Source organism: Sminthopsis crassicaudata, chromosome 4 (assembly GCF_048593235.1).
Source record: "Sminthopsis crassicaudata isolate SCR6 chromosome 4, ASM4859323v1, whole genome shotgun sequence".
In the NCBI taxonomy this organism is placed as follows: domain Eukaryota; kingdom Metazoa; phylum Chordata; class Mammalia; order Dasyuromorphia; family Dasyuridae; genus Sminthopsis; species Sminthopsis crassicaudata.
Window position 1 is genome coordinate 392,175,051 of NC_133620.1, and position 13,924 is coordinate 392,188,974.

Here is a 13,924-nt window from a genome sequence, read left to right on the forward strand (position 1 = left end):
AACCAGGAGGATAATAGTTAATTTCAGTCATTTTAGCTCCTCTCAACTAAATAGTAATTCAACAAATGACAATCATGGTTAGTAAGCAAATACCTATTAAAACAAACAGTAAATTACAAATTGAGGAGTGTTATACAATTTAGTTTGGGTGATAGATACTTGGGAGTGGAATGAGATCTCATTAGCTAGGTTGGTCTTCTGAAAAGGTTCAGTTTGTATATTGTTAATCTTGTTAGATAAATTTATTTAATACAGACTGAACATTTTCAATTCTTTAATTCACCATCAGATCATATGATATAACATCAAACGTATTAAACCTCCTAACATCTTTTGTGGATATTCTCCAGCTGTTCTTTGACCTCCCTAAAATGTGATTACCAGAGAAAATGTAATGTTCCAGATGGATTCTGACAAATTAGAGCAGCACCATCAACTCCTCATTCTGAAAAGTTATATATATAAAGATTGTCATATCAGTATCTTTTTCGAATTGTCTAATCATAATCTTCCCATCTTGCATGTAAATGTAACATCATTTAAGGTTTTTGAAAGAAATATTTACTCAATGATATAATCACAAATATACAAACTTACTATTCCCAACACATGGGAGGTATAAGTCCCCTCCAACACTTTCCTCTTGCCCCAGCTATGACCACCTCATCCTCTGGAGAGGAAAAAAAGATGTGGATTAATATTTCACTCACTTCCTATATCCTTGATCTATTTCTGTAGTGCATAGTTTGGTTCCAAGTCCAAAATCTAATCTCTGGTTCCAGTTTCAGGTATGATGAGTTTTATTGGCCCAACTGTCTAAAAGATCTTGACTACAATCCTAGATCAAATGTTCTTTGGGGTTTTCTTCAGCATCTGAAACTATAAAGCAGAATAGAAATGAACATCTCCCAGTCCCTTTGCTCAGAATCTAAGTAGAAGACAGATAAGCAAGAGAAGAAGAGTTCATGTTGTGCATAGCAGATAGTGATAGTATTCCCAATTGTAGTGTCCTCTCTAAAATGTAATGCTCTCTGTTTCTTTTTCTTTGAGGGTCTCTGGGAGCAGCCTTCATTTCAGTTCAGTAATCACCACAAGTGAAGCCAGGGATAAAGTTTCAAATCCTTTATTGTCTCTTTCCAAGTCTTGTCTCCTTTCTTGGGGCCCTCTTAGTTTTCTCATAGGCCTATCTCTCTCCTTGGTTCTGATAGGTTAAGCTCCTGCCGCCAGTCCTTTGTCTTCTTCTGCCAGGTTCTTGAGGTCCTTCTGAATGTGTCTTGGTTTCTGTGGGGGAGGCAGGAGGACCTCCACAAAGGTCTCTGTCTTCCAGTTCTGATTCTGGCTGAGTTTGTTCAAGCTTATATGGTCTCTTACCAAAGGTGTGAATCTTGTAGAACTATAGTAAGTACTAAGTACATGAACTAGAGAACTGTTAAGCACCATGTGAAATAACCATTGTCTCTATCAATTCCACTGACTTAGCACCTTGTTTCAATTTCTGGCCCATAACACCCAATATGTTAAAAAAAAAAAATGGTGGCAAAAAGAGCTAGAGATTAACTCTCAACAGCTTAAAGATAAAAACAACCAATAAAAGAAGGTTACCTTTAATCATGTAACAAGGTGATATAGCAGGTTCAATATTAGGCAAACTAGGCATGCTCAAAATTTTTTGAAGCCATATATAAAACTTTACATTTAATTCAGCTCAATTTGAACATCTTCCTGAAACTTTCCTGTCATCCAATTTACTAGTTGTCACTTCTAGTTTTGTTTCTGCTGATTTTATAAACAAGACATTTATACTTTTATTCAAAATCTTAATCTTACAGTATCAATTGGGCAAGCTGTTTTAACTTTTTTTTTTTAATTTTGATTTCCTGATCTTTAAAATGAAGGGATTGGATTGCATGAGACCACTTCCAACTCTAGATCTATAAGTTTTACCAAAATAAAGCTTAACATCATAGGACAAATAACAAATCTCTGAGAAATCCATTAGATAATTCTGAATGAAGTGATATATGGTGTAATTGTTATTCTTTTTGTCTGGTTATTCATCTAGAATGAATCTAATTACATTGTCATCTTTCTTTATGTCTACATGTTTTTTCCACAAATATAGGAACTTTAATAAATATTTTGCTAAAATATAGATTAGTCTGGCAAAGCATTTACTTTTGTTTAAGAAAGTTTTATTGTTTTATTTTTATATAATTTCCAAATATATCCATATACATTGCATTGTTATTTTTAAAATGAGGATAAAAAGGAACTAATTACAAACCAGCTAAAGTATCAACCACATTTTATATTCAATATATTACATCTATAAGTTTGAACCAACATTTGAAACATATTAATAAAATAAATGAAAATACAATACACCTTTTGCAACTAAATATTTTGCCTGTAGGAATCCTTATGTAGAGATTAATGGACCTCATTTCTACTTGAGTTTAACATCATTGTCTTACACCATATACAATAATAATCTCAAAATATTTATATTTCCAGAATAAAATATCACATTATAAAAGATAATGAAAAGAGAATGAGATTGGAAATATTTTACAGCTATGCATAGGGGGAACATTCTCAACCAAGCAAGAAATAAAAGTAATAATAAAAGAAGAAATAGTTTCAGTTTCATGATATTGAAAAGATTTTTGATGAATAAAGTCAATAAAATGACAATAAGAGAGTAAGGCATGTGTGAAAAAAATCTTTGTGTCTACTGTCTCCTATTGTCTTGAAGGAAGGGAGGAATTTCAGTAATTGGACATGAAATCCATTATGTTGTGGGCGTAGCCCCTGTAAGATGCCTTGTCTGATCTACCTTTGGGACAAGACATTCCTAGGGGAAAAGATCCGTATCTGAGCCAGTTTGGGCTGTACCCAGCCCCCCAGTTGGTTTGGGTTTTCAGCCCCCTTTGATACAAGATCTGGTCAAACTAGTTTGGGCTTGTACCCAGCCCCCCCACCAGATCTGAGCTGGCTTGGATAAAGCCCACCAAAAATCTGGCCTTCAAGGAATTAACCTGAGCTCCGCCCATTACTTCTTCAAGCAGATAAAAAGAGCAAAGCTAGAATCATCTTTGGTCAGAGATTTGAAAGATGCCAGTTAAGATGCTTGTATCAGAGATTCTCTGTCCCCGGAGCTTTCGGTGTATATCTTCCTCTATCTAATACCTTTTACTAACCAGACCTTAACCTTGCTTCCAAACCTGGCAATAAACATCTTTTTACCCATCTAGGTTTTCAGCCTGTAAATTCATTTACAGGGGACTCTCACCGCCACTAGACCTGACTTAACTTTGTATCCTTGCGCCGAATCCTAAGGGGGCTGCAGGGGACCTCCATGTGACTCCCTGTACCCCGAATCCTGCCACTAGACCTAAATTAATAAATACCTCATTATTAGGTATTTGGCTCATCATGTGGGTTCATGTTACCTCATCATTTTGAGGTTCCCTTTTACCTCATCAATTCCAGATATAGGAAAGGGTGTGAGTAGAAAACCAGTGGGGGTTTTAAATGAATACTAGGGAGTAGATTATAGCAGCATGTCACAAAGATCACACATTATGAAAAGACTGGATTTATACCAGAAACTCAGAACTGCTCCAATATTAGGAAAGTTATATGAGCACAATATCAATATTAATAATTAAAACAACAAATCGTGGTTATATCAGCATTTGTTGAAAAAACTTTTGACAAAATATAATACCCATCCCTAAAAACACTAGAGCATAAGAATAAATGGAACTTTTCTTAAAATTATAAATGGAACCTATCTAAAACTAAGAACAAAGCATTATCTATAAAGATAAACTAGAACTAAACCAGAAGTGAAGGTATCCCTTATCACTGCTATTGTTCAATACAATCTTAGAAATTAAAATTTAAAATTTAAAGAACCCTAGAGAATGAATGAAAAGTTAAAGCAATTAACAATTTGAGCAAAGTTTCAAGATATTAAATGAACCCATAAATACCATCAGTATATTCCAAGAAAATCCAGTATCAAAAAATAGATATTGTGTGTCTTGATTGGAGAGAGGAAAAGTCTCACTTTTCAAATTTCAAATTTAAAAAAAAGTTAAATAAAATAAGAAAAAGAAAAAACCACAGTGAGTACAGAAGAAAGAATGAGAATGGGAGTGAATGATTAGTAGTTAAGTCTGATTGGAATATAAAGGATGGAAGGGAAGCATTGTGATGGAAGTCCAAAAAGGGAGGTTGTTAATGGCTGAAATGGCAGGATAAAAAGGACATTATATTTCACTTAGTAATAGAGAATCATTGAAGTTTTGTGTGTAGAGGAATGACAGCTTTATGTAAAGAATGTTGCTATATCATTGTATTTTTGAGTTATTAGTGGAGGGGAATATGATGAGGCTAGCTGCATAAATAATTCGTATGTAGAAGAATAGGTTTAGTAGTATTGAGATATATTTATATGTTAATTCTAGGACTCATTAGGGATGTTGGCCCCATTTCTCTTGTCCTTTGGAAGAAAGAGATGCAGAAAAGCAAAATTAGGCAGCTATTTAAATAGATCAGTATTTAGTAAATATAATTTGTGAGTAAATCATCAGTGTTAATGAAAAATTAATTTAACACTGTACATTGTACCAAATTTCACCCAGAGAACCCTAAACATTCTTTTCTATATATCTTCCTGAAGCTTTTTCTTGCTACTCTTCAACAACTCTCTGGATAATTTTTCTATAATAGCTGACCTAATCTACTTACTTCTTCATTTTCCATCATTTATGGTCTCTTCATAACAAAAAAGTTGTGACCCAAGCTTTGTGATTGCTTTTTAATGAATGCAATGATTCCATAATACATGCACATTTGTTACACAATTAACATAATCCCCTGTATAATATATTCTACTCAAAATCAGACAAGTAAGATGAGTTTTCTGAAAAATTTTCCCATTTTTCTCCAAAACTGATTGAGAGCTCAAACTATGGTGGAGTGGAAAAGAACTGGATTTACAATTAGGGGTATTGCATTTAAATTTACTATCAATGTTACCGGGGCAACTCATTTAATCTCTTTGAGCCCGATTTTCCTCCTTTGTCAAATGAAAGGATTTGACTAAATGACTTTTTAGGTTTCTTCAAGTTCTAAATCTATAAGCCCTATGCTTGACATATTAAAGGAGTAATGATGGCTTTATATTTATAAATTTATATCCATATTCTCATAAAAAGAAACAGATGCTTCTTCCATCTAATTTTTAATTTTTTTTTCTTTTTGTTGACTGAATTTGCTATATTGGGGCTAAGCACCCTGATTTCCTGAATCACTGATGACTAAAGCTCTTCCTAATGTTCCACTTCTGTTGTGAATACCTTTCTTTGGATTTTTCCAAAGTAAATAAGCAAAGACCTATCATCTATATTCCCTTTCTCAATTCCTTCCATCTACCCCCTTTGAAGGTGGAAAAATCTTAAATCCATAACTTTTCTTGTTTAGCATCTTCTAGTTCAAGTGATTAATTGTATCAGCAAACTTTGTGGCCTCTTTTTCCCCAGGCCACAAAATTGCTAAGGAGTTTCATTTTCAGATCAATTAATAGCCAGCTACCTCATAGGGTAATCTTAGAAACCTTGTTGCTCTTGGTGATTACCTTTGGTGCTTCTCTATTGGGGATGTTCTGAAAAAAAGTTATCAGTGAGCCCTCTCCTAATTACTATATTTCATAATCTTGACAGGGCGTACTCTGTTGGAAAAGCTGTTTAGCCAGCAAGAGAATGCACCACCAGAAGAAGCGGAGAAATTTTGTTCTCGGATTATTGCGATGGGTCTTCTACTTCCTTTCAGCGACTGCTTCAGGGAGCAGTGTAACCAGAGTGCTCAGCAAAGTTCAGCTCCATTTGATGTAAGTCATGGAATATATCTGTGTTTGTATTCCAGGCTGCAGGAATGATATCTTTGATCTGTAATATTCTCTAATCACCCCATATACTTTGAAACAGATACATTGCCTCATTGGCTCTCAGTAGATTTTCTCAAATGAACTCTATATTCCAGATTTTCACATTTTCCCCTTTTATGGCTGCTTTTAATCTGCCAAACTCCCTTTGCTTGGCAGACAGTTATACTAAGCATTTTCTAATCTACATCTCAATCACTGATAGATGTATTGTCTGGATAAGTAATCTTTCCTGGCTGTGCAGTTACTTGTGTACACATTCTTCCAGGTGCATAATAGCATATAATATCTTTCCTATGATTCAGCTGATGCTATTCCACAGGGTGAGACTTGTTCCCATTGGGCCCGGGTTTCCATGAAACCTTGGATACTACATCAATACATTTCATAACTCATCTATGTATTTAAATAATCACATGAAGAAGCTTCATTGTTTGTTCCCTACCCATTGCTAATCAAGACAGTTAATGCCCCAGGAAGGCAATTCAAAAGATAAAGTCATCATTTTTAAGAACATCAACATAACCGGATTACTTTAAAGCAAAAATATCACCCATCTTTCTTAGAGGTATGTGATTTCTGTGGGGTATTGGCTGCAATCGAATCACATTTGTGAATAAATGTGTAGGAATTATTATCAGAAAAGGACTAGTACATGATTGATTCAGTTGGATAAAGGTCAGTCCTAACAAGGGCAAAGTTTTACCATTGCTTTCATACTTGGTTCCAAGATGATTTGATCCACTAATCTGGGCATCATCTCTCCAAGGTGGGTATGTTCTTTAAGTGATAAGTTTTGGAAAGAAATGTATAGCCCTTGGAGGGAGAAGTGTTATGGAATAAAACGAGATGTTTTTGTTTCTTTTTTCCACTTTTCTTCTGTGAACCAGTTAAATCCTTGTTCTTGTTCAACTTCTATTCAAAACTTGCACTAAAATGGGTCAGTGACTGAACAGGCTATTTTGTCACCTTCTGGCTACGTTCCTGAGAGAAGTTTCCCTAGGATGTTCAGTAACTAGTAAAGCCTTCTTCTCAAAGCAATTCTTTTGTATCTCTTCAAAGCTTGTGTTCTTATTTTACATGGACATGTCAGCTGACCACTGCTGGCTGGGTTTGTTCAGTACCATAAAAATAGTTCCCCTCTCCTATAGGAGCAGTTGGATAAATCTGCGTTTTTCCCCTCTGTCTCCTCTGACAGAAGTGTGAGTCATCCTGGAGACGGAACTTGAGGAGCATAATAAGCAGGGTGAAGGCAGTGTTTATTTCCTCTCCCTCAGAGTTTTGAAGCTTTTAAAGCCAATCACCAAAAGAAATAGGATCTTCACAAGTCAGGAGAGACCTCTGATAAACACAACTGCAGAAAGCTGTTGTTTATATCCTATGTTCAGCACCTGCCTTTGCTTGAGTCTATTCCCAAGGCAATTTATACTCTTCCATGAAGCTCAGAAGCAAAAACATGAAGAAACAGGGTCTGAGGGGGAAAGAGAGAGGAGTATACAAACAATAGTAACAGTCTCACATCTATTTCTTCTTTTTATTTGCTGGAGGAGACAACCTCCCTCCAATCCCCCCCTACACACACACACACACACACACACACAACTACCTCCCATCCAGCCACATACTAATTCAGTATGCTTATCTTTGGGCCACATTTGCTTATTTGGAAGAAGCTCATCACCATGTTCATTATAGAGTGATTAACTTTTCAGGCATAGAAGCTCCCTATCTACTAAGTTATAGAGAAGTTGTCAATCTACATTGTAATATTCACACCAATGAAATCACAAATACTTGGAAGTGTTTATTTGGAGAGATTAGTTTCTTTTATTCTGTTGATGATGTTAGAATACAGTTCTAACAAAAAAAAATACCATTCCAACAGGAATTATTTTTCAAATAGGGAATCAGTTTTCCATTTTTTTCCCCAGCATTTGACAAAAGAAACCCCTGTTCTTTCTTGGGGCAAAAACGTTCCAAGTGAGGGGAAAATTTTGAAAATGAGAAGGCTCAAAAAAATAAAGCAAAGCTTTAATAGACCTTTGTAGAACTTTGGCTATTAATATTTTTTTAAATGGGTCATTCAAAAAGTTTGCACTTTGCTTAAAGTAATATTAGAATCAGTATAAATTCAAAGGATATAAGATGTTAATTTGGGGATCAATATAAAATTAGGCTGTTGTCGATGGAAATAGAAAGTTTTATCCATATTAACAAATAGCTATTGGGATTCCAGCAAACCACTATACATATATATACATATACATATATATATATATATATATATATATATATATATATATATATATATATATATATATATATATATATATATATATATATATATAAGAAGAAGTCTCTCATTCCAGTAAGTAAACTAAATATCTAAGCTATGCCAAATAGTCAGAACTGAGAAATCATAAGGTAAATGTTTGGCTTTTCCAAATGATTATTTGGAAAAATTTGATTTTTATAACTTTGAGAAGATTTAGGAGAAGCAAAAGAGACAAGATATTAACATTGCTATGGAAGAATACCAAGAGAAAAAATAGACCTGTAAGTAAAAATATAAGAAGTATCCCTTTTTCTCTACCAATGAAAATATTTTATTTATTTTTGAAATTGTAAAAGAAATAATTGCTAAGAATCTTCCTAGGATTTAATAAGGGCATAAAAATTCTTCTTCATTGATCACAACTCATTTCAGGAACAGGAAAAAAATTAATTTGATGCCTATGATATCTGGAGAGAAGTATCCTTTCAGCCAAAAGAGACTATTTAATTATCTGGAAGCCACTAAATGTGTTACTCATAAATTATTTCAATTATTAGAAAGTAGATTCAAAAAATAAAGACAAAATTAAAAAATAAAACACAAAGCCTAAACTGATCTTTTTTAAAAGAATTATTGCTTTATAAAATATACAATATACAAAATCTTTTTGTCATGTTTTTTCTTTTTTTTTTTTTGTCATTAGAAGAAGAGTCCAGATGATACTACATAATTTCTTCTTCTTTTTCATATAATTGTCATATGTAGTTCCCTAACTCCCTCATAAAATAAAAGTGCTTCAAAGTTAGTAGAAGAGTCTGGGATTTTGCCATTGTGGATAGATTTTCCAGCTTCTACATTAGAGTTGTAGGCCATGGAAGATATTTTATGACTTTTCAGGGAAGAGATATCCTTTGAAAACCATTCCAAATATCCTTTCTCATTTGGTATCAGGAATCTAAAATGAATCTATATAAATGTGAGCTATAATTTAATAATATTTTCACCAGAAAACTCCCTTTCTCTACTAATTTCCTTATTTCTCACAGTGGTGCCATCATTCACCCAAGCAACAAAGATTTATTAATCACTAGAATTAGAAATAAAGAATAGGGATACAAAGACAGAAGCAAAATATTCCCTGTACAGTATCAGAGGAAATAGTACATATGCAAAAGAGTAAAAAGTTGATATATTCTTAATAAACTTAATTATAAAACTTAATTAATTAATTATATAACATGCAATGTTTATAATATTTATACCTACAATCATATTATAATGTATTATATACACCTTTATATATTTATACATATATTCTTAAAATATTTTTAAAATTGTACTTATAGTATGTTACATATCATGTATTACATTATAATGCATTCAATCTATTATTAGGATAGATTCCAATTTATTATGCTTATATTTGTATAAGTAATTATAAATATTATACTGTATTAACAATATGACAGACATAATCTGTATTGTGTTACATATATAATACATAGATATTTAAAATTAATAGTTTATAAGTGCAGAACCTATTGGGAAAATGGAAGGATACAGATATAGGTCAAGGAGAAAACATCTACAGTTTGAAGCAAATGAACAAGTAGTTGAGGAGCCTAGAAATAGAGCAAAGCAACAGGCACCCACCTTCAGTTACTCTATATAATTACATTTGCTGCCTATCCATATTGACCCAGATTTCAGTATAATATTGGATTCCAATATAAGTACATAATTATATTTATATTTAATTATATATTGCATGTGTAATATAATATATGCTATATATTATAAAACAATATAATTATCATTATATCTTAATGTATTTATAATATCTACTGTGATATTTATGTTTATAATATATACATTAGTATAAGTTCCTCAAGGGAAGGTACTGTTTTGGCCTTTTTCTATCTCTCTAATAACTAGCTTGGTGCTTGGCACATTGTCGGTACTTCAAAAATACTTGTTGAGGAGCAGCTAGGTTGGAGCACCAGCCCTGAGGTCAGGAGCATCTGAGTTCAAATTTGGCCTGGGCAAGTCATTTAACCCCAATTGTCACTGTGGGGTGGGGAGGGGGGGAAACAACTTGGTGAGGTGATTTTTGAATAGGGGAAAACATTAGGAAATCAAGAAAGTTTCATGTAGAAGTTCCAGTTCTCAGAGACAGAGGTGAGAAAGGAGTTCACTTGAGACAAGGGGTGGGTGTTTTAAGGAGGTTAGGAGTGAGAGGGCATGCAATAAGTACAAAGGTATGGAAAAAGGAAGTAGACTCTTCTAAGTCTCACATCAAGAAAAAGGCAGTGTGCCTTGTTCATAGAGTTCAAAAAGTCAAGTAATTATGTGTAATAAGATTTAAAACAAAGAATGCATTTAGGTTTTCAATATCAAAGTGGTCTATATTTGATCCTGAGGTAAAAGAGAGCCACAGAGAAGTGATATGGTTATTTATGGGGATGGGAACATGGATGTTGGATGGAGTTGTTTTGAATATGTTGAATTCGAGATGCTTACAAGATATAAAATTTGACATGTCAAATAGGCTGTTATCAATGAAGAATACGAGATCACCAGAGACTACTAGGGCTAGATACATTAATATGGGAATCATCTGTAAGAGATGATAATTAAACATATAGAAGTAATGAGTATAAAGGGCTGGAACTCTGGAAAGGTGTACTTAAATCAGACCACTGAGCATTTAAGGCTAATTACCTATTGGACAATAACTCTATTAACATATGTTTGGAATTTCTTTTCTCTCAGTTAATGCTGGCTGTATGTTTGGGGTTAAGAGAATTGTAGGTAAGGATTTGGGGGTGGAGTGAGAGAGGCCAGAGAACTTCACTTGGAGCAGGACGAGGAGCAGAAAAATGTGGAGATTCTGGACTCTAGAATCAAGGAGGAATCCTTTGCAAAACTCCTGGCAGTTTTGTCCATCGCCTTCACTTCTCCCCATGAAGACCAATGATGTTTGCTTATTCTGACTCTGGCTGATCCTGAGGCCTCCAGGGAGCTATGTGGACTTCACAATGAGTTCACTGAATAAGAGAGCGAATAGAAAAAAGGTTTGGAACAGAGAAATCAGGTACACACACACACACACACACACACACACACATTGTTAAAAAAAAAAGACAGCAAGTGATCATGCAAAAGAAGGACAAAAAAAGGAAATAAACATTGATCTAGTACAGACTTTAAGTTAGGCATTGTTCTAAGAGTTTACATATATATGGAAAAGAATCAAGAGCAGCAGCATCACAAAAAGTCCCATAGGAAAAAGTATCTAGGAGAAAAGTGGTTAATACTGACAAATGTTGCACAGCAAGCATCAAGAAGGATCTTTCTAAAGTTTAATCTCTCCCAATCTTTGGTTCCTTCCCCCATGCTTTGAAAAAGTCTCACTAGGCCACAATATTCCTTCTCACTTTAAGATTGCTCCTCACTTTGAGTTAAACTCAGAGGAAAACAAAAATAAAGCACCTTATGGGTTGGCCCATCTTTGTCTTCTCACTCACTCTATGACCATTTGCAAACTAGTTTTCAGTCTCATCACTCAAGTGAAATTGTTATCTCCAAAGTTATCAATAATCTTTTAATTAGCAAATTTGGTGGTCTTTTCTCAGTCCTCATCTCTCTTGACTTCTTCAGCATTTGACATGATTGACAGTTTTTTTTCCTCCCAGTTAGTCTCTCCTTTCTTTATGAAATTATACTCCCTTGGTTTTCCTCATATTCCTTTGGCCCTTACTTTTCAGTTTCCTTTGCTGGGTAATCACAGAACTTGCACTCCCAACTTTGGATAGACCAAAACAATCTGTCTTGTATGATCATCTCTCTCCACACATAATTATCATCTATTCAAATAACTCCCAGATCTATATATTCAGTTCTAAACTCTGTGACATAGTCCTGTCCCCAAAAACTGCCTTTTGGAATATCATACTGGATATCCTATAAACATTTCATATTAAACATGTCTCAATTTGAATTCATTACCCTTAATGCAAATCTCTTTTGGCCTTATTCCACATTTTAATTATTAATTCTTATTGAATTTCTTTCCATAATACTTCTTGCATCCATCTCTTTCTCTCCATGCATACAACCCATTCTAGTTCAGGACCTTATTACCTCTTAACTAGGGTATTTTAATAGCTTCCTCCATTCCAATTCATCCTTCACACGATGTCAAAGTTATTTTTTTCTAAAAACATCAAGACAGATCATATCATTTACTTACTCAATAAAATTCAAGAGCTCTTCATTACCTATGGAACAAATATAAATTCTGTTGATTATCCAAAGCTCTTCAAAATTTGACTACAATTTTCTTTTTAACCTTATTACACATTATTCTTCTTTCTGTCATACTCTATGGCTGAGTTTCTTTGAGCATTCTTTTAAAATATTACTTCTGTATTTCAATATAATTGATTTCCCTTATAATACTATTTTATTTTTATACATTTAAAAACATTCCAATAAAGGATCTGTAGGCTTCACCACATTTTTAAAGGAGTCCATGACAAAAAAGTCTAAGAACCTCCAGTTTAGCACCTAGTTAACCAGTATAATTTGTTAACATTGGAGGCTTTTCAACCTCCCATTCCTAACCCGTCTATTTAGTTCCCACTTTCCTGATGATGGATTCCTTCAAAATCATTCTCTCTCCAACATTTCAGAATTTCAGGATCTTTCCCTTCATTGAATCTATTTTCCTAAAGTATCTTTTCACTAGTGCCCCTCATCATACTCTACCTGAATTTGTCTTAAGTTGATTTACAGGTGCTTTTTGGTCCAGGTATCAAAAATTTCCTTTATGTGGTGAAAAATAGCAACTACCCTGAAGCTCTAATTTTGTTTTCTTTAAAAACTGAGAGAAAACATGGTGATCTTTAATTACCTGTACAACTTAAATAATTCAGGTAAGGAATGATAAAAGAGCAACATTAATGAATTTCTCATGTGAAACTAGTTTTTTTATGTGTATTTTAATCTATAATTCAAGATTGTATATATGGAATATATAGTGTGTCTCAAGAGCAGAACAATACACTTCTTTGTGGCTAAATCTTTTTCCTTTATTCAAAACTTGCATTTTTTTTTTTGGAGGAAGCTAATTGGTTGCACTTTGAAATGTGTTTTAGGAAAAAATAAAAAGAAGGGGAAAGGGTATTTTATAAGAGGAAAATGGAGAGGCCTGTGATTTTTTTAAAGGAATTTATTGGACTTAGACCAGATTTACAAATAAATGTATATTGATAAGGGCAGTAACATAAGCTGTGAAAAGACTATAAAACTTTTGAGAGGAGAGTATTTCATTCTTGTATTTGTTTTCCTAGTACCTAGAAGACTGCACAATAGGTGTGTAAAATTCTTGCTACTTAACTGACATCCTTATTTTAAAGTTAGGCCGACTGTTCTATTTCAGATAAGGAAAGTTTCTTCTCTTCAAAATGGTTGAAATCAAATCAGTTGAACAGTAATTAAAGGCAAATAGAACTTTCTTTACCTGTAATCTTTGAACCATTAGTTTCATAATAGAATAAACTGAGTATGTATAGCACTCAAGATTTGATGAGGTTATCATTAGTAAAAAGGGAGAAAGAGACACACATAGAAAAATAAAAATAGAGGCAGAGATAGTCACAGAGAGTGACAGAGACAGAAGAGTAAAAGAAAAA

General features: G+C 33.6%; 1 protein-coding gene across 1 annotated transcript in view; it reads left to right on the plus strand.

The window, feature by feature from the left end:
* The window catches only part of FMN2 (formin 2), a 460,904-nt gene that overhangs the window by 55,505 nt on the left and 391,475 nt on the right, over nt 1-13,924 (plus strand). The window contains exon 3 of the mRNA XM_074262500.1: nt 5,733-5,899. Within this exon, the coding sequence (XP_074118601.1) occupies nt 5,733-5,899 (167 nt within the window). The remainder of the gene's footprint in view (nt 1-5,732; nt 5,900-13,924) is intronic.